This window comes from Trichosurus vulpecula, chromosome 6 (assembly GCF_011100635.1).
Source record: "Trichosurus vulpecula isolate mTriVul1 chromosome 6, mTriVul1.pri, whole genome shotgun sequence".
Classification (NCBI taxonomy): Eukaryota; Metazoa; Chordata; class Mammalia; order Diprotodontia; family Phalangeridae; genus Trichosurus; species Trichosurus vulpecula.
In genome coordinates this window covers 64,670,169-64,690,992 of record NC_050578.1, presented here as the reverse complement: position 1 = coordinate 64,690,992, position 20,824 = coordinate 64,670,169, and the positions used below count along the sequence as shown (strand labels likewise).

Sequence of the window (20,824 nt, the reverse complement as noted above, 5' to 3'; positions counted from 1 at the left end):
ACAGCAAGAGTCAAGAAAAAGCTTTTGCGGTAGAGGGAAAGAGGGGGGAGGTGAGAGAGTGAGTGAACCTTCCTCTCATCAGAATTGACTCAAAGAGAAAATAACGTACACACTCCATTGGGTCTAGAGATCTATCTTACTTACAGAAAAGTAGGAGGGGAATGGGATAAGAGAAAGGGGGTGATAGAAGGGAGGCAGATTGGGAGAGGGGGTAGTCAGAAGCAAAACATTTTTGAGGAGGGACAGGGTGAAAGGAAAGAGAATAGAATAAAGGGGGCAGGGATAGGATGGAGGGAAATAACAGTTAGCCATAATAACTGTGAAAAAAAATTGAAGAAGTTTCTCTGATTAAGGCCTCATTTCTCAAACGTAGAGAACTGAGTCAAATTTAGAAAATTAAGAGCCACTCCCCAGTTGATAAATGATCAAAACATATGTTTTCAATGAAGTAATTAAAGCTTTCTATAGCCATATGAAAAAATACTCTAATTCACTGTTGATTGGAGAAATGCAGATTAAAACAATTCTAAGGTACTACCTCATACCTATTAGATTGGCTAATAGGAGAGAAAAGATAAATGACAAATATTGGTGGGAACAAGGGAAAAATGAGACTTTAATACACCATTGGTGGAGTTATGAACTGATCCATTCCTTCTGTAGAGCAGTTTGAAACTATGCCCAAAGGGCTATAAAACCATGAATACTCTTTGACCTAGCAATACCACTACCAGGCCTGTATACCAAAAGAGATAAAAAAGCGAAAAGGACCTATATGTACAAAAATATTTATAGCAGCTCTTTTCTGGGGGTAAAGAATTAGAAGTTGAGGGGATGCCCATCAGTTGGGAATGGCTGAACAAGCTGTGGTTTGTGATGATGGAATACTATTGTGCTATAAGAAATGATGAGCAGGATGCACTCAGAAAAACCTGGAAAGACTTGCATGGGCTGATGCAAAGTGAAATGTAGTGGGTACAAAGTAACAGCAATGTTGTAAGATGATCAGCCATGAATGACTTAGCTATTCTCAGCAATACAGCGATCTAAGACAACTCTGAAGGACTTAACAATGAAAAATGCTGTTCATCCCCAGAGAAAGAACTGATGGTGTCAGAATACAGATAGAAGCATTTTTTTACTTTATTTTTCTTGAGTTTTTGTTTCCTGTCTGTTTTCTTTCACAACATGACTATTATGAATATGTTTTGCATGACTACACATGTATGACCTATACATGCTTGCCTTCTCAATGAAGGAGGATGGGGGAAGGAGGAAGGGAAAGAATTTGGAACTCAAAGTTTAAAAAATGAATGTTAAAATGGTTTTTGCATATAACTGGTAAAAAATAAAATACTAAATAAAGCTTAAAAAAACCTGTTAAACAGCATAGGACCGAGACCTCTTAATGACTAGGTCTGATGACTTGCTATCCTCTAGCCCACTGCTCTCTGTCAGGGCCACAGACATAGCTAGCACAAGAGAGTTTTATAGAATACAAACTCCATTTTCGTTTTTGTCATTTCCTCAGAACCTTGCAAGTAACAGGCACTGATTAAATGTTCAGTTCAATTCAACAAAACTTTAGTGAGTGCCTCGGTTGGGCAAAGGGACTGGGCTGGAGGTGGAGGTGGGAGGGAGGAATTAGAGTATGTACAAAGAGAACACTTTGTGTTTACTGTGTGTCTGGTATATTTCATTTCCGGATGGCAAGTGGAAGCATTGACAGTCGAGGGGATCAGGAAAGGGTTTGGGAGATGGTGCCTGAGTTGAGCCTTACAGTGAACTTAGAATTCCACAAGAGAAATAAGGAGAGAGATTATTCCAGCTATGGGAGACAACCGTGCAGAGGTTGTTGTTGTTCATCCTTCATTTTCGAAGGTACCAAGATGAGAGATGTACTGTCCTGGGTGGGGAACAGCAAGGGTTATTTGGCTGGAAGGATGAAGAGGAGTAATGCGATCTGTCTGGAAAGGTATAGACTAGGTCTCACAAAAGGAACTTGTATTTTGTCCTAGAGGCAATAGGGAACCATTCAATTATCAAATGCTTTATCTAATATTATGCTCATTGGATTTCCTTTATTTGTCAGTCTAGCTAGAACCCCTGTAAACATAGGAATGACCTTAGTTTGGCAAGGATTGTACCTGAAGAAGCCACACTGAGATCATTTTTGCTCTTCCTAACTGATCATAAACTACCTTTTCATTTAATAACTTCCAGATAGTGTAGGCCAAACATCAGCTGAATTCTTTAATTTTTCACCATTTTCAACATGGTTTCTTGCTGATAGCAATTTGAACAGCCATTAAATTTTTGGTTTTTACTTTTCATTTGTTGTTTGTCTTTCATTTTGAAAAAGGACCAGTGATATCTTGGGTTGATGACTTAACTGGTACATGAACTGGATTTAAACAAGGCAGAGTTGCACAGAGTTGTTCGCCTCACTCTCTTCCAGAGTCATCAAAGTCCAGTGGCAAGATAAAAGTCAAGAACACTGTCGATGGCCCAAGATGCAGTTTCCTTGGTTTCTTTGCTGTCTGACCTAGCTGTCAGCACTCCACAGTGCCTGCTTCAGCCATCTTTATGGCTGCTGGAACAAATTGTTCTCATCTACCCATTCCACTAGGGGATGTCTTCACATGCTTGGGGTAGACATCCCCCTAACTCAGTGAGGAGTTAGAGGCCCTGTTGGTTACTCTCAATCTGGTTTTGCATGTCTACCAAGATGTTTTTTTTTTGGGATATGGTTATAGCTTGTTGGAGCCACAAGTGACAGGTAACAGGTAGACACCAAAAAGGTGGTTGAGCAGCTCTAAAACAGGGCTTGGCAAGCCCTCAGAAATGCTAGTCCTTCTTGAACATTTCATACACCTCATTTTTCATCTAATAAACACTTGAATAGTATCTCCTTGCCGTTTCAAGATATTTCCATTTGAAAAAAATAGGTTTTATTTCTAATTCCAAAACATTTTGTCCTTTACACGTTCCAAGAAGACTTTGTTGTCTTGATACTTTGGTTAGTTTGAAACAGAACCTCTCAACAAACAAAACCCTACAGTGAACAAACACTGCCCTTTGATGCAAACCAACTAAGGATCCTAATTCTAAAATGATCCAGAGAATGACTTGAAATAAAACCCACTGTTATCTTGTCTTTTTTATTTGCGTTGTCATGCTTAGACCAATTTTAAGTATTGTGTTTGCTAAGATTTTTTTTGAGCAAAATCAAGCAATGTCTCTTGTGTTTTTCCTTCTTTTGAATTACTCATATGTGTGAAATATTTATACTGATAGAAAAATATAGTGACTAAATCTTTAAACACAGGACTGAAATATTAACTGTGACACTACTAAAAAAATGAACATCTTTCACCACCTGTTGGCTGGTGACTCATTGTAAACAAATGTAAGTGAGGACTTCGGTGCTTTTCTGTGGATGTGGCAAGGGACTCTTCTCATCCCAATTTGAGAACTGGGGCCTTTTAATGGTTTTTTTTTTAATTTACTAATCCCTTTTATATGTGTTTTTAAAAATATCACTGATAGTTGTGTGGAATCCACCCCCCCTCCATAAATGAATGCATGAAAAAGCATTTATTAAGCACTTTCAGCGTGCCAAGCATTTTGCTAAGTACTGGGAGTACAAATAGAAAAAGCAAAGACTGTCCTTGTTTTAAATGAGAATCTCCCTCTAATTGGGGTAGGCAGCATGCAAAGGAAAGCTGAGTAGTAGGGTAGATAGAAAGGCCTTGAAGTCCTAAGGCTTCAGAGGTGGGGAAGATGGCAAAACCCAGGGGTCTTTATTTATGTTACATAAGTAGGTCAGATAGCAGAGGTGGGGGTTATAGGCCAGAGGTAGGGCAGGTAGTGAGGCCTGATGGTTCTCTCTCTCTCAGTGGAAGCTATGGAGATGCTCATTGGATAGAGTGCTGGCCTGGAGTCATCAAAACCCGAGTTCAAATGTGACCTCAGACACTAGCTGTGTGCCCCTGGGCAAACTTCTGTTTGCCTCAGTTTCCCTATGTTGTAAAATGGGAGTAATAATAATACCTACCTCACAGGGTTGTTGTGAGGATCAGATGTGACAATATCTGTAAAGTATTTAGCACGATGTCTGGCATATACTAGGTCCTCAATGAATAAGAACTTGTTTCCTTCCTTCCCTCTTCCTTCCTCTAAGTCCTATAAACAGTCAGGCAAACCAGGCAAAGGGAGAAAGTAAGGGGGCAGAATGCCCCTAGCAGTGGGAAGTTTTCCTGCCTCCTGCTGGTTGTGTATTCATTGCTTTTTTTTTATTTATTTCTTGGGAATGGTACTGGTATCAGTGGCTCTTTTAACTGAGTGGGTATCATGGAGCCCTTTGTCGGTCTGATGAAATCTAAGGATACCTCAGAATAATAATAATACTAGTATTTATACAGCAATACTTAAGGTTTCCAAAGCACTTTACAGATTCCTCATTTGATCCTCACGTTAACCCTAGGCCATAAGTGCTGTAATAATTCTCATTTTATAGATGAGGAAAATGAGCCAAAGACTAAGGGACTTGCCCCGCTGGTGTGTGTCCCAGGCTTCCTGACTCCAAGTCCATTGTTCTGATCCCTGGGTCACTTAACTGCCTCAAGCGAAGGAAATGCTGTTTCCCATTAGCAGTGAAAGTAAAGATGCACATTTTCATATACAAATTCCTGGACCCCCTGAAATCTATTTACAGATCCTCAAAGGGTTAAACCCTGGTCTTTTGTCTTTGTGCTATTTCCAGAGGGAGCAGACTTTTATAAGGGGGAGAAAAAATATTTGATAGATTTTTTTTTCACAGTTGACTTTCTCTTCGGCTGCCTTTTATCCATGTAAAAGCTTTACATTTTATGTAAAGAAAACGGTCTGTTTTAGCTTTTATAGTCATTTCTTGTCTTGTTTGTCTAAGAACCAACAGTCTGAAAGCTTATGCTTTGTGTGTAAGTCTAGTAGTACTATCGATACAAAGAGTGTGCACAGATTAGTGATTCGAGAGTATAGTTCAAAACTGCTTTCCCAAACAGTTTTGCCAACAGTGTATTAATGTAATTGTTCTCCCATTGTCGTCCCCCCTCCCCAACAATTGACATTTTCCTCGTTATCTTTATCAATTTGATGTTGTGAACTGGAACCTCAAAGTTGTTTTAATTTGATTTTGTCTTATTAATGGTTTAGAGCATTTTTTTCATATGGTTTTTGACAGTTTGGATTTCTTCCTGTGAAAGCTGTTCTTCATATTCTTTAATCATTTATCTATTGGAGGAATGTCTCTTGTTCTTATATGTTAGAGTTAGTTCCCCACATATCTTAGATATGGGACTCTTATCCCATTAATTTGGCGCAAATATTTATTTCCCTGTTAATTATACCCTTCAGTCAAAATTATCTACTTTATCTTCTGTGATTCCTCTCTAAACCTTGTTTGTTCTAGAGTTCTTCTCCTAGACATAGTTGTTAATGGTATCTCCTTCCTTGCTTCTCTAATGAACTTTATATATATATCTCATGCATCTTTTGAAGTTTACTCTGATATATGGTATGTGACACTGGTCTAATCTTGATTTTCTGCTAGACTGCTTTCCAGTTTTCCCAACAGTTTTTGTCAGATAGTGAGTTTTTATCCCAGTAATTGGAATCTGGGTTTATCAAACATTATGTTACAGTGTGTGTTTGTTTATATATCTTATATGTATCATCTCTGCCAGTAATAAATTTTTTTCTTTTTTTTTAACCTGTACCAAATAGTTTTGATAATTACTGCTTTGGCAATGCAGTTTGAGGTATGGTACTGTTAAGACATTCTCCTTTCCATTTAAAAATATTTCCTTTGATATTTGTGGCTTTTTGTTCTTCCAAATGAGTTTTGTTACTATTTTGTCTAGCTCTGTAAAGTAATCCTTTGCCTACTTTCCTATTTAAAGATGAGACAGTGGAGACATAGAAATTTTTTAAGTGTTTAATGTGGGAAAGCCTGAACTAGAATTTTTAACAGGTCAGTGTGCTTTCTGTCCTACCATATGACCTCTATCTCTGATGTTACTTGAGGTCCTATTCTAGAGAAACCATGCTTAAGGAATAAAATAGGGGAAAGGTATCATTATTTAATAGCAGTTGTGTGTTTGCACCCTTAAAACCTATCACCTAATAGAGAGCTTTCACAAGATGCATAAACAACTATATTAGAAAGTAGCATGTGATAAGTGCCAAGACTGATAGATAGAAAGCACTGTAGGAATTAGAGATGAATTGTGCAGAGGGGAAAGTTGAGGGATTTTTTATTTTGAGTAGAGGTTGATGCGGGGATGTTTTTAGAAAAGCACTTTGCAAGTGAGTCTTATTAGAGTTAGGGTTAGACGAATGGGTAGGATTTACTTGGATCCAGAGAAGGGATATTTTAATTGGGGTAAGTGACTGGGGAAGATGTCTTGGAGTGATGACAGCAAAACAACTGTAATTTGGCCAGTTTGACCAGAGATAGGATATGCAGGGAGGCAGTGAGGGATAGATTAAATGTAAGGGGGCCTTGAACGCTGAGGTAAGGAGGGTTTTTTCTCCTCATTGGAAGAGTAAACCAACAGTCATCATAGAAAACTTACTAAATGAACATTATAGTCCTCACCAGATTTACTTGTAAAACAAAAACTTATAAAAGAAATACAGTAGAAAACTGCTATACAAAAGCTTAGAATTTTTACAAGGGCTAAGTGTTAGTTTGGTAGAACTTTTAAAAAATAAGTTTTATTTTATTTTTTTACATCACAGTCATTAATAGATATTACCACTTCAATATCTCTCCTTTTCCCTCAACATCCTACGCAGTCCATATCCTTACTAAAAGTAGGGAAATAACAATTCCTTTGTTCTCCATCCATTGCATTCTTTATCCAGTGGATGAGGATGATGATGATGGTGACGATGATAAAGATAAATAGCTAGGATTTACATAGTAAAATGTACTACTTACTGTGCTGAGTGCTTTACAGTTATCTCATTTGATCCTCAAAACAATGCTGTGAGGTAGGTGCTCTTACAGCCCACATTTTACAGATGAGGAAACTGAGACAAACAGGTCAGTGCTTTGTCACACAAAGAAAACAACTTAAAATTAAGGAAATAATAAGCAATGCTACAAAATTCACTAGTAAATGTCTGAGGCTGTATTTGAACTCAAGTTTTCTTGACTTCAGGCCTGGCGCTCTGTCCACTGCGCCACTTTGTCTCCTGGTGGAATTGATGAACACCTTAGTGACTTTCCTTCATAATTCTGTGTACTGTATCTAGAGTTGTTGAACAACAGTCTATAAGTGTACCTGTCTTTTATAGTTCACAGACTGAATTTAAAGAACAAGGCAATAGGCAGTATCTTCTAAGAAATACATTTTCTGGAACTGTATTTTGCTTGCTATATTAGTAATACTTTGACTTATTTTGAGTATTAATGCTGTCTAATCCAAAGAGGGTTTTTTTAAATGTTTTTGAAAACTAACATATTATAATCCTGAATGTGGCATAAACAAATCTTTCTATTTTATGTCCTAGAGGATCTCTTAAATCAGTGAAAGGCAATCTTGATCACTGAGTGAAAAGTTAGGTAGTGCAACTATCAGAAAAAATGTGTCATCGGGTTTATGTTTTTTTAAGGTAACAATAGTATTTTCAAAGCTTGCTCAAATACGCATTCACTTACAAGATAAACTTTGCTGTAGCCATTTGTATTGTAATTTTGGAAATTAAAAAATGTAGCTTAATTGTTATTTTTTTTAGTTGCTAGGTGAATTTTGTAGCATTGCTTATTATTTCCTTAATTTTAAGTTGTTTTCTTTGTGTGACACTGAATTTGAACTTAGGTCTTTCTGACTTCAAGACCAGGGGGAAAAGCGTCCAAGGTCTTCCACCAGAAAATAACTTTCTTTGTCTGGGCAAGTCACTTAATTTCTGTTTGCCTTAGTTTACTCAACTGTAAAACAGGAAAACTAATAGCACCTAAGTCCCAGGGTTGTTGTGAGGATCAGATGAGATAGTGTTTGTAAAGTGCTTAGCACAGTGCCTAGCCCCTAGTAAATACTTCCTTTGCCCCTCCCCATTTCTCTCATGCCATCCTCTGGTCAGGAAGTACAGTAGCCACTCCTAAGTCTGATCCTGCTTCTAGTCTTCAGGAAGCTTTGACCTGCTCTGTGTCTTCAACGAGGCCTCACAGTTCTTTTTTCCTAGAGGCTCACCCTATTTGTGCTGGACTTCGTGTGATCACCCATTTGGCTTTAGTCCTACTGGAGCTCAGAATTCTGAGTTCAGGTGATCCACCAGCCTCAGCCTTCCCAGCAGCTGGGAAGTCCCGGGCCACCACACCAGCTAGGACACTTTCCCTAGAATTCCCATTTTCAAGTACTGGAGTCTATGAGTTGCTAGGGTCTTTTAGGTTCCTAGTTAAATCTGCATCCGAATAGGAACCCCCTTTGTAACTTTTCTGAAAAGTGCCATCTTTTGTAATCTCTTGGGCTAGGGGATGGAGGTCTTGGTAGAACCCCTTCCTGGAGTAATAAAAATGGAGAAGTAGGAGTTGGGGAAGCCAAGGGAAGGGTTCAGAAATAGGAGCATGAGTTTGTTCTTTCTTCCTTCCTCAGACCTAACACAATCAAATTTTCTTTTTTCTGAAGTCACTTATAGCTAGGTGTTGTTCTAATTAAAGCAAATGACAAGTGAAAGTTAACTCTCCTAGGGAATATTTATATTCCCCAAAGAGAAGCTTGTTAAATCAAGGGGCCTTAGTGTGAGAGAGAGTTCTTTCGATGCCCCTGCTTCTCCTAATCTAGCCAGTAAGTAAATCATTGGTTAATGTCATATGGAAAAATACCCTTTCTCATATCTGCTGCATTTATCTTTGAATCCCAGAGGGAGTGATGTATTGGGGCAATTTTGTTGGACCATATTGATCAGCACATATTTGAACCCCTGTGAGAAATACCTCCTTGTTAAGAGTTATCTTCCAATAAAACTTCAGATCCTATTAGATTACAGTTCATTGTACTGTTTGCTCTAACTATGTCACTCCTGAATATGGGGTACATCACCAAAATAAATTTTGAAAAAATATAGATTTGCACTTAAAAAATACATCAGATTAAAAATACACAATTACCATCAAAGCTTTTTTTTTTTAAACTTGATTTCTCTTTTCTGTATTTGTTCATTTTAGTTTATTCTCTTAAGAGAATCACGAGTGTGGTCTTAGATGCAGTCAGTTTTTTGAAAAGCCCATTTTAGGAGGGAGGAAGGGAAGCCAATATTTGTACATTTTGGCTGGGTTTAAGTTTACCTTTATACTTTATATGTACAATAAAAAGGTTTATTAGCAAGTTAAGCAGAGCAGATTATGGGAGGAATAATAATTATTTAAAAAGAGCCCATTTACATTAGAATGTATATATTAATTATAGCTTATTATATATTTAACTTTGATTTACTCATGTAAGTAGAACCACATTTTAATTTTTTTAAATTGTAATTCAGAGAGTTCCCTTAATTTGTGATTGTTCTATGATATGAGAAAATCATGCGGTCTAGGAATAAGGAACTAGAAGGAACCTTAAAGTTCATTTAGTCTAACACCCCCAAACCCATTTTATAGATGCAGAAACATACCAGAGAGCTGTGTTGTTTGACCACAATCACTTTGGCAGCAATCCCAAATGAACCCTGTTTCAAGAACCCAGGTTTCCTGCCACTTCTTTCTAGTGCACACTTCCACCCAAAAGCCAAGATGGCCACAGTAGTGCTCATTATCTTCTCCTCAAACCATATCCCTCATTCACATTTCTTTGTTTCTTTTGAGGCATCACCATCTTTCCATCCATACGAGTTCGCTATTTTGGAGGCATCCTTAATTTTCCTCTCACCTTGACTCCTAATAATTTGCTGAGTCTTCTCAGTTCTGTTTCTGTAACATATCTTGCATGTCCTTTCTATGCACTTGACATGACCCATACCCATGACCCATACAAGTACAGCTGTGCTCACCAGACACATCCCACAGGGAGAAAGATCATTTGGGGGACAGTGTGGCTGGGGGCCTTACCTGTGACTTAGAAGTGGAGAGAAGAGCCCAAGGTTACTCCCCAGATAGACCTCAGAAAATAGCAGTAAGAAGGACCTGAGGGTTGGGGCCTCCTTTCCCCATACCTTCAGACTACAATCTGATGACACCAATTAACAAGTGCTAAAAACAAAATAAAACAAAAAAATAAAAATGAGTAAGCAAAGGATAAAGAACCCAACGATAGCTAGTGTGAGGATAGAGAAGATCTGGGTTCATATTCAGAGGAAGACAATGGGACTAAAGAAGTCATTCCTTTATTCGTTTATTTATTTTTAGTTTTCTATATCCACTTGCATAAGTTTTAAATTTTCTCCTCCTTTCCCTCCTCCTTCCCCAAGATGGTATGCAATCTGATATAGGTTCTACAAATACATTCCTATTAAACATATTTTCACATTAGTCATCTTATATAGAATAATTACAACATGTGAGGAACCATGAGAGAGAAAAACAAAACAAAACAAACAACAAAAAAAGAGAAAATAGTCTGCTTTGCTCTGCATTCAGACTCCATAGTTCTTTCTCTGGATATGGATAAGTCATTCCTTTTTCAGCGAGAAACGTCAAATGGTCCCAAGCACAAAAAGAGTTCTTGGAAGAACTTAAAAAGGACTTTACAAATCAAATAAGAGAGATCAAGGGAAAAATAGAAAAAATAGAGAATCAAAAACTTAAGGAAGAAAATAACTCCTTGAAAACTAGAATTGGGTAAGGGGAAGCTTGGTGTCCTAAGACACCAAGAAATCATAAAATAAAATCAAAAGAATGAAAAAATTAAAGAGAAAGTGAAATACCTCATAAGAAGGAGAAATAATATAAGAATAGTTGGACTACCTGAAAATTATGATTAAAAAAAAAAGAATCTTCATACAATAGTGCAAGAAATTATCAAAGAAAATTGCCCTGAAGTTCTAGAACAAGAAGACAAAGTAGAAATAGAAAAAATCCACCAATCACCACCTGAACGAGATCCCAGGAGGAAAACTTACAGGAATATCATAGCCAAGTTTCAGGCTCCCAGGTTAAGCAGCAAATATTGGAAGCAACAGGAAAAAAAAAACAATTTAAATATCATGAAAGTCCAATAAGGATTGCATAAGACCTAGTAGCTTCTATGTTGAAGGAGTATAGGCCTTGGAATACTATATGCCATAGAGCAGAAGAGCTGGCATTACGACCAAGAGTAGCCTACCTAGCAAAGTTAAGTATAATTCTGAATGGAAAAAAAAAAGGGCGTTTAACGAACTCAAAGTCTTTGAGGTTTTTGTGACAAAAATCCCAGAACTTAAGGGAAAATTTGACATAACATCCAGGAGAAATATGAGGTGAACATTAAAGACCAAAGATAAGACACTCAATAAGGTCAAATTGTTTACTTTATATATGTGAAAATATTAGTAGTACTCTTATGATTGCCCTAATTATTTGGGTAGTTTGAAAGAAAGGCATGTGCTGAGCTGAGTATGATGGGGTGAGTCTAAAAAAATTAAACTGTTTAGGGAGAGAGAAAAAGGAGTAATTATCTCATACAAATGAGGCATAAAAAGAAAAATGGATACAGAAGAAGCTAGTAGGGGCAAGGGTGGGTATTGGAACCTTTCTCATCAGGAATGGGTTAAAGAGGGAACAGCATATATCTAGAAGGGTATAAAAATGTTTTAAATTCAGAAAGAAATAAGAGGGCAAGGGGATAGTGTGGGGAGAGGATCAGGGAAGGACTCTTAGAGGGGTGGGTAGGTTAAAGAACAGGAGGTCAAGGTAGCAGGTAGAAGTAAAGCAGAGAAGTGAAGAGGGACAGAGTAAATAGAGTGAGAAAGATAGTGAGGAAAAATAGAAAGGAGGAAACACAAGTAATGGTAGCTGGTAATGTAAAACTAAAATAAGATTAAAAATTTGAATTCAACAGTACATTGCTTTCAGGAAGGATAAAAATGAAAGATGAACACAAAGATAAAATAAAGGGCAAGAATAGAATTTGGTATGTAAAAAAAAAGCAGGGGTAGTGTATCAGTAAGGCAAGAATAACAGTGTAGATGATAATTGTCAAAATGCCTATGTAGTTCTGTATCGCAAAGTATACGAGACTCTCCACATAGAAGGCAGAAGAAGTAAACCATTTATTCAGACACCATATCCTACAAGCCATTTATCCAATCTTATCAGAGCAGTAAAACATTCAACACACAATATCACAACATGGAGCCTCACCATCCCAGAACCTCTCTGACCCCCTGCTGGGGTCTTGTCAAAAACAAACTCACAGTACAACTAGGTCAGCCTGTTCAGCTCTAAGCATCACAGTGGCGGCTGTTAGCAGCCATAACTGGTCTCTCTCCCTCTCTCTCTGCATTTCCTGGGACATAACTGCCTTTTCCTGTCAGGAAGCTCCTCCCACCACATGTGACTTTAGGTTTCCTGTGAGTAAGCAGGTCACATGGCCTATTAATGGGGGGAAAGATCTTCAAATCTAAATTGCTATTACAGGTAGTAATCGTGACCTTAGACAAACTTAAAATTAAAATAGATTTAATCAAAAGTGAAAAATAGAGAAACTATACTGTGTCAGCGATATTATTCAGTATTGTTTTAGACCATTTAAAATAATCATCCTAGACAGTATAAAGTACCTGAGTGCATACCCACCAAAACAGACACAGGAACTACATGAGCATAAACATAAAACACTTTTTATACAAATAATCTCAGATCTAAGTAATTGAAGTAATATTTATTGTTCACAGGTAGGTAAAGACAATATAATTTTTAAAGTGACAGTTTTATCTAACTGTTCTATTTATTCAATGTCATCACAATTAAATTACTAAAAAAATATTTTACTGAGTTAGAAAAAATAATAACAAAGTTCATTTGGAAGAACAAAAGGTCAGGAACTTCAAAGAAACCAGGGGAAAAAGATGTAAAGGAAGTTGATTCAGCAGTATCAGACCTTAAACTATATTATTATAAGGTGAGAGCATTGCTGAATTGTAGAAAGGACAATTTCAATTTTAAATTAAAATTTTCTTGTATAAATAAAACCTATGTAGCCAAGAATAGAAGGAATACAGAAAAATTTGGAAAAAAAAACTTTTCATGGACAGTATCTCAGATATGATGTGATTGGGTTAGAATATTATTGTGATATAGGAAATGATTAGCTGATTGATTTATAAAAACATGGAAAGACTTGGATTCACGAAGGAAGATGCAATCCACCTTCATAGATACAGATGATAAGAGGAAATAAGAATACTGTGGTCATACACATATGAGTAGGTAGTGTATAGATGTGTTTGTTTATAGATATATTTGTGTGTGTGTGTGTGTGTGTATGTGTGTGTGTAATATATATATATATATACATATATATATATGTCCACGCTTAATTGTAGCCTTCTTTAGGGTATGGGGGAAGGAGGGGAAAAATTTAAGTAAATAGTTTACAGCAGAGAACAAATGAAAACCAACAAGAAAGCAAAGAAAAGCTGGGCAGTTTTGAAAACAGTGTATGGTATTTATTATGTAGGTTTTTTGAAATGAAAAGTTATTATGTTCTGTTGTGTACATGGCAGTATTTTTTTCTTTTCTAATTTTGTATTCAAGTTTAAAATTTAAAAAATTTGCAAAAAAAAAAAGCTGACATTCTGTCTGAACAGTACCAAAGAAAACAGAAGAAAATGATAAAAAAAAACACTCAGAATATTTTAAAAATATCTATGTAATAGCAATCTGGGGTCATTTAGTGTAGGCAAAATACTCCTACATTCCTCAGAAATCTGTCATAAGATATATATCCATAATGATAACCTGTTATGTTCTTCAGGCTTAAGATGATAGGGAGTATAAATGTGTTTTTAAAAAATGATTAAAAGTGAATGCTTAATATGATAAAATTTGATTTATCTGGAAAATTCATTTGATACAGAACACCTCCCCAACAATACCAGTGCATGTGGCATTACTATACTAACAAACTACAGGTAGTATGTTTTTTAAAGCTGAAGTACTAAAATATAAAAACTATTTTTGATTAGTTTTAATTACAACCTTTCTCTACTTTTAGACAGGTACAATTAAGATGAAATTTTTAAGCTAGGAGGAATTCACAAATCAGACTCAAAGGTTAATTTGGGAACTTGGTGAGTTTTGCTTCTTTTATGATCAGGTACTTTGTACAAATGGTTTCTGTACCAGAGGAAAGCACAGGTGTGCTTTGTTTTTGTGCTTTTGGGGAGAAATTATGGCCTAACGGCTACCTAGTTCACCATTTCACATTATTTCATGCAAATTTCATACCCACAATATATGAGAGACTCAGTAGAAACTAGATATAAAAGATATATTTCTCTGTTCTTAATATTAATTTTATCATTTTTTAGAATTTTTGGTTGGATAAATCCTGTTCTCTCTTTCATTGAATCATAAATTCTTAGAGTTGGAAGGGATCTGAGTGGTCATGTAGCCCAACTTAAATCTTAAATCTCAGCATGAAAATCTCTTCAACATTCCTGGCATCCATCTCCTTTTGGAGGTAGGTAGCCTGTTAAATTGTTGGATGGTTCTATTACATAATTCTAATTAGAACATCCTTACATTGACTCTGAGGGTTTTCCTCTGTGATGTCTGCTCACTGATTTTTATTACATCCCTTTTGAGCTACACAAAATAAGTATACTCCTACAGCCTTGAGATAGTTGATGGCAGGCATCACCTCCCTTCCCCCCCCACTCCCCCCCCCAAGTCTTCTACAGTATAAAAATCCTACCTGAGGTTTCTTTGATTATTTATCATATGTTGTGGTTTCCATAGCCTTCATTATCTCATTTTCTGTCCTCTAAGTTGCTGATGTCCAGTTAAAATGTCACTCTTGATTACCCAAAGTGGAATCTGACTAACAAAGTATAGTAGAACTTTTATCTTTATTGATCAGAATACTCTGCTTTTAGTAATATAGCCTTCTTAAATTGCTGTCATATGATATCATACTTGCTTTCGATGCCATATTTATCTTATCGTCAATAAAAACTCCTAAATAGTTTTCTTTAAAAGAAAAAGACATCATTTATTTTTATATCACCCATATTTCCCGTTATTGCCTTCTTTTTTCCTCTTCTTTCCGGGGGGGCCATCCCTTATAACAAAGAATTACAAAGAAAAAAAAGAGTGGGGCACAGGGGTGTGCAACAAAACTAATCACCTCATCAAACAAGTCTAATGTTACATTCCATGTGCTACACCTATAATTGCCCTCTTCTGCAAAGAAGGGAAGGAGATGTATTCTCACATCTCTTCCTTGGGATCAAGCTCAGTCATTATAATTTCCATAGCTCTTAGTTTAGATTTTTATTTATATTCCCATTCATGTTGTTGTCTTTGTGCTTGCAGTTTTCTTGGTTCTTCTGGTTTTAACTTCTCTATGGGCTTCTATATTCATCATTTCTTACAATGCAGTTATATTCTGTTATATTCATATATAGTTTGAACATTCTCTAAACAATGGACATTTACTAACGCACCCCTACCCCCCAATTGTTACTACAGAAAATGCTCTTCTCTACATATTTTAATGTATTTGGGACCTTTCCTTTTATCATTGACCTTTTTGGGTTTTTTGCTTGAAGTACTTTCAAGTCTGATTTATGTACTTCAATGATTTTTTTAAAAAGACCTTCATTCTATTAAATTTTGACTCACTTTTTGGCCCCTTGTTGAAACATATAAGGTATTTTTAAACTATGATTCTGTGTCATCTCATTGTAGCATAGCTAACCCTCCCAGCTTTGTGTCATCTGCAGATTTGATAAGCAAGCCTTCTTTGTCTTCTTCAAAATTGATTCTACAAAAATGTTGACCAAAACAAGGACAAGACTAGAGCGCTACTGTATACCACTTGAAACATATCTATTAAGTTGACACTGATCCATAATTTAGAATTCTGAGACAGTCATCTATATTTCTGCCTAATTGAAGTATTAAACCAATCCATATTTCTCCATCTTTTCTACAAGGACCTATCCCGTAAGAGAATCTCAGCCTTCCTAAAATCAGGGACAGCACATCTATAATATTCCTCCTACTCTGCTGGTCTGTTAATCCCATAAAAAAAATAAGCTTGTTTTGTCAATAGTGGTTTTTAAAGAACCCAGGCCTTCTCTTAGCAGTCATTCATTGTACCTACAAAACATCTCTTGAATACTGCATTTCTGAATTTTTCCTGGGCTTGAGATGAAATCATAGAATCTTCCATCCAGATGAGACCTTAGAGATCACTTTGTCCAATCCTCTTATTTTACAGATGAGTCACAGAGAGGTCATTTGCATAGCAAGGTAGTGGCAACAACAGGATGAGCGAGAACCTGAGTCTTCTAGCTTGTCATAAAATACAAGTATAGAATTTTATTATTTCATGTTGCCTCCCATCAACCTCATTATTCTGTACTTTCTAAAACTACCTTTTAACATATTTTTAAAAATGAGGCCATTTGTCTCCAGGGTTCTAATAACCTTTTTATTTTATTCCAATTTATTCAAAGATTACTGGTGGTAGTTCTGTATTCACATCTGTTAAGTTATAATGTTTTTTAACCATCCAATTTCGTAACTATAATGAAACCCCTCTTGGAGTTTCTTTAGGCTTGGATAATATAGTACAAACGACTGAGGGTAAAACAAAGTAAGGGAAACTCTTAACTAGCTGCAAGAATTGTGCTCTTTGTGCCTTCAAAGGTCACGTGGACACCTTGATCCCTACAGACTTTTCTGGAGCGAATGGGAGAATGGGAGGATGAGGGGCCGGGCCCCAGGGAGTACTGCCACCCTTCATTTTTCTCTAGCTTTGCTGTCTCATGAGTTCTCTCTCTTGCTTCTTGACTTGAGAAGATCAGTTTCTGGAGACAGATCTCATGTCATTCAGACCAAGTTTCTCTGAAGCTACAGTTTACCTTACAGATGGGGAAGCAGAGACGCTGGGAGATGAAGTGACTTGCTTAAGGCCACACAGGTGGTGGCCACAAAGTCTGAGCCTGGTCTCTCTGCTCCACCTCCAGTGTCATTTCTACCACTTCATCCTGTCAGCATCTGCCCCAACTCTCATGGACGTGCCTCTGGAGGGGCCTCCCTGCCTCTCATCTCTGGGTCTCCAGGCTGTCTCCCATGGCTGCAAAGAGCATTTTCCTAATGCACGGGCATCTGCCTGTTGCCTGTAAGATTAATGATGACAATGATGATGATAGCCAACATTTTATGTGGTTCTTTTAGGTTTACAGGTGGACTAGATGCCTTCTAAGGTAATTTTCAATTGAGTTTCTGTAATTCAGGCTCCAACCTGTTAGTTTGTTCCAAGTAGGATTTGGAACTGTCTAGGGCATAATTTATATAGTGTGGACTCCAGATACCTTGGGATCTAGATTCTAAGGAATGTAAGGGGGAAGGGAGCCTAGGAGGGGAAAAAGAAAAGCTGAAGAACAGGAGTGTATAGACAGAGGGCATTGCTGCTAAGTTACTTCTAGGGTTACCTTGGAGATGGGAGAGAGGCTGTAGTCTTGCTGATTATAGGAATCAGAATTGTCAGGCCTATTCTAGCACCAGCTCACAGCGCCACTCTGTTCTCCTGTGTTCTTGAATAATTTTTCAGCTGTTGTCACCTGATACCTGGGCATCCTAGAGTGATTACCCTGACTTTTTCCTATCATGAGGCACATTGCCTTCTGAGGAAGAAGATGTAGTAGCATTGGAAAAAGATGATAAGTTTCTGGGGTAATATGAACAGCTATAGGAAAGATTGAAATTACAGGAAATTCTGTTGGGGCCTTAATAGATTAAGACAACAGAAAATTTTACAAGATTGAAGAAAGGTAGAAGTCATGGGAAACTATAAATTATTCTACTCCAAATCTTATATTTTACTAGATTTATTAGCCTTTTTCAGATAGGTGAAAAGTATGAGATATTTGATGATTGATCATCGATCTTCAGTTGTTAGTAGTTCCTAACACTTTCATTTAAAATTTCTTAGTCTTTCTGGGAACTGGGGAGTTCTCAGTTTAAGGAGGTCCTGTGCTTTATCTTTTTATTTAAAAAAATTTGTTTAAAATTTTTAAATTTAAATTTTTTATTTAAAAAACTATCTCAAGTTGTTAGCTATGCAGATTGCTTAAAGTGTATCATACATAACATATAACTTTCTTTAATGAAATTACAATATGTACTTTCTTTGTCTTTGTATAGTGCTTCTGGAAGCAATTATGAAAAATGGAAGCACAGCTGCAAATGGCCCCCATTCCCGAAAACCAACCAGTGGTGGGGATCACAACCGGCCCAATAACACGAAGGATGGTGGCTCTGCTGGTGGGGAAAGTGGAAAAGCCTATACCAAAGATCAAGTAGATGGAGTCCTGAGGTATGGAGTTTATGAAACATCTTTTATATTTTGATTTTGATAACCACTTAAAAAACATGATGTTAGTCACAGAAACTTCTGCAGTCTTGTTGTAGATAGCAAAGCACATGTGGAAGAGCCAGCTGTTTACTTGTGTGCTCTGATTGTTTTTCCTTATAAAAGCACATTTTGAGCATAATGTGAGATAGTGCGAGGACAGCCTCACAAGGCTATTAGGAGGTTCAAATGAGATAAAGGATGGGAAGCATTTTACACACTTCAAGGGCCTATATATAAATGATCACTATTATGATTACTTATGATTACTGCTTTTCTGCAATGATTTAATATTTTTTTCCCCAATTACATGTAAAAAATTTTTTTAGCTTTCATTTTTCTGGAATTTTGAGTTCCAAATTCCCTCCCACTCTCCCTCATTGAGAAGGCAAGCAATTTGATATAGGTTATACATGTGCAGTCGTGCAAAACATATTTCTGCATTAGTCATGTGAAAGAAAACAGACAAAAAAAAAACCTAAACAAAACAAGGAAAGTAAAGAAATAAAGAAAAAGTGCACTTTGATCTGCATTCATGCTCCATATGATTTCTCTTTTTAATTCCAGCGAAAGTTAGCATGGTTAGTTGGCTTTGGAGTTAAGAACTGGGTTCAAGTGCTGTCTCTGTGTGACTCTGGGCACATCATGTAACCTGTTAGTGCCCCTCCAGGCAGCTCCCTAAGATGGTATGCTTTGTAACACTTGCATTGGCAGAGGGCATTTTCGCACAGACATTCCTTTCATCATTGAAATCACAGATCTAGACCAAAAAAAAAATTAGTTCCCATAGTTATTTATATAACAATACAAGTTACAGGTACACAATTGTATAATGAAAACCTCTCAGAACAAGAGTTCAAAGACTGTATGATATTTAGAAAGCAAGAGGATCCATAGGTGGGGGAGCCAAGGAGTGGTGGCTGGTGTGGGTATATCTTTTCTAATCATGCAAACCTGGTCCTTTTCTCTTCAGAGGAATGTTCAGTGCCTGATGGTGGCACTTCCTCCCAGCCCCTCAGAATCTACTTTTACCTCCACTGCCACTGCTCTGTCAAACATCAGTGACCGCTGACTTAATTTGGCCAAATACTCAGGGGTCTTTTTCAGTCCTCGTTCTCCTTTAACCTTTCGGTACTTTCTGTACACAGCTGATTACAGTTTGCTCCTGGATAGTCTGTCATGTCCTTACATCAGACAGCCTCTCCTGGGACACCTACCCCAGCACACCGTTTTCTTTCTCCAGTGTGGTCTTCTGTGTTTTCTTCCATTCTTGAATCAGTCTGTACCATCACCCTCTCTTCTCTCACTCTCTCCTTTGGCATTCTCATTCATTCCCTGATTCCAGTGAACGCATCTAGGCAAAGGACACCATTCTGTACATCACTGTTGAAATCACCTCCCGTACACAGATCATTGTTCACATCAGCTGCCTCAGGCCTCTGGAACAAAACTCCAACTCCCTCACCTGGTGTCCAAGACTTTGCATGATGTCTCCACCCTGCTTTTCTAGCTTTTCTTCATGTTGTTCCATATATTCTATGCTCAGCCAGTCCGGGCTGTTTTCTGTTCCCCTCAGGACTCCATGCTTTTGATCCTGCTATACCTTATGGCGAGAATGCCCTCCCCCATTTGTTTTGCTTTGGAGATCTACTTTCCAGCAAAGAAAAACTCAAATACTGCTGTGAGCTTTTGCCCCATGTCCCATTGCCTGTAAGCTCCTTGAGGCCAAATACCGCGTCCTTGTCTGTGCTTTAAATCTGCCTTGTCCGCCACAACCACTCACTCCCCCCCATCCCCTGATTCTCCGTGATCACATTTCCTTCCTCCTCATGGTATCAGGCATTAAAAAGCGTGTGTAGATTTGATTTCCAGTGTTTGCTTTCATTGTGTTACTTTAGTTATAAACTATATGTTTTGTGGACTTAAAATAAACACTTTAGCGATGGATTTTTTTTTTTGTTTTTTCTTTCACACGTTCACAAGGGATTCTTCTGAATAAAGAATTGTTATCCTGTTGGTTGGCTGATTGTTACATGATTATGCAAGCCAATCGCTCAGGGAGAAGCAACGCAATACTTTTCCATTAGTTGCATAAGTAATGTACCATGAACAGTGCAGCTATAAGAAAGCTCTAATTCTCTGAAGTGAAGCACTTTTCGCCACCTTTGAGTTGAATGGCATCTGAAATGAAACTTAATAAGAATGAGATTTTAAAACTTTTACGAAGTTTTCCTACTTTCCTATTTTAAAATGCACTACATGTGAACATAATTTAA

General features: G+C 37.2%; 1 protein-coding gene across 2 annotated transcripts in view; it reads left to right on the top strand.

Moving 5' to 3' along the window:
- Positions 1 to 20,824, top strand: part of DNAJB14 (DnaJ heat shock protein family (Hsp40) member B14) — a 110,191-nt gene that overhangs the window by 29,742 nt on the left and 59,625 nt on the right. For both annotated transcript variants that reach the window (XM_036762939.1, XM_036762940.1), the window contains exon 2: positions 18,341 to 18,512. In XM_036762939.1, coding sequence (XP_036618834.1) covers positions 18,341 to 18,512 — 172 coding nt within the window. The remainder of the gene's footprint in view (positions 1 to 18,340; positions 18,513 to 20,824) is intronic.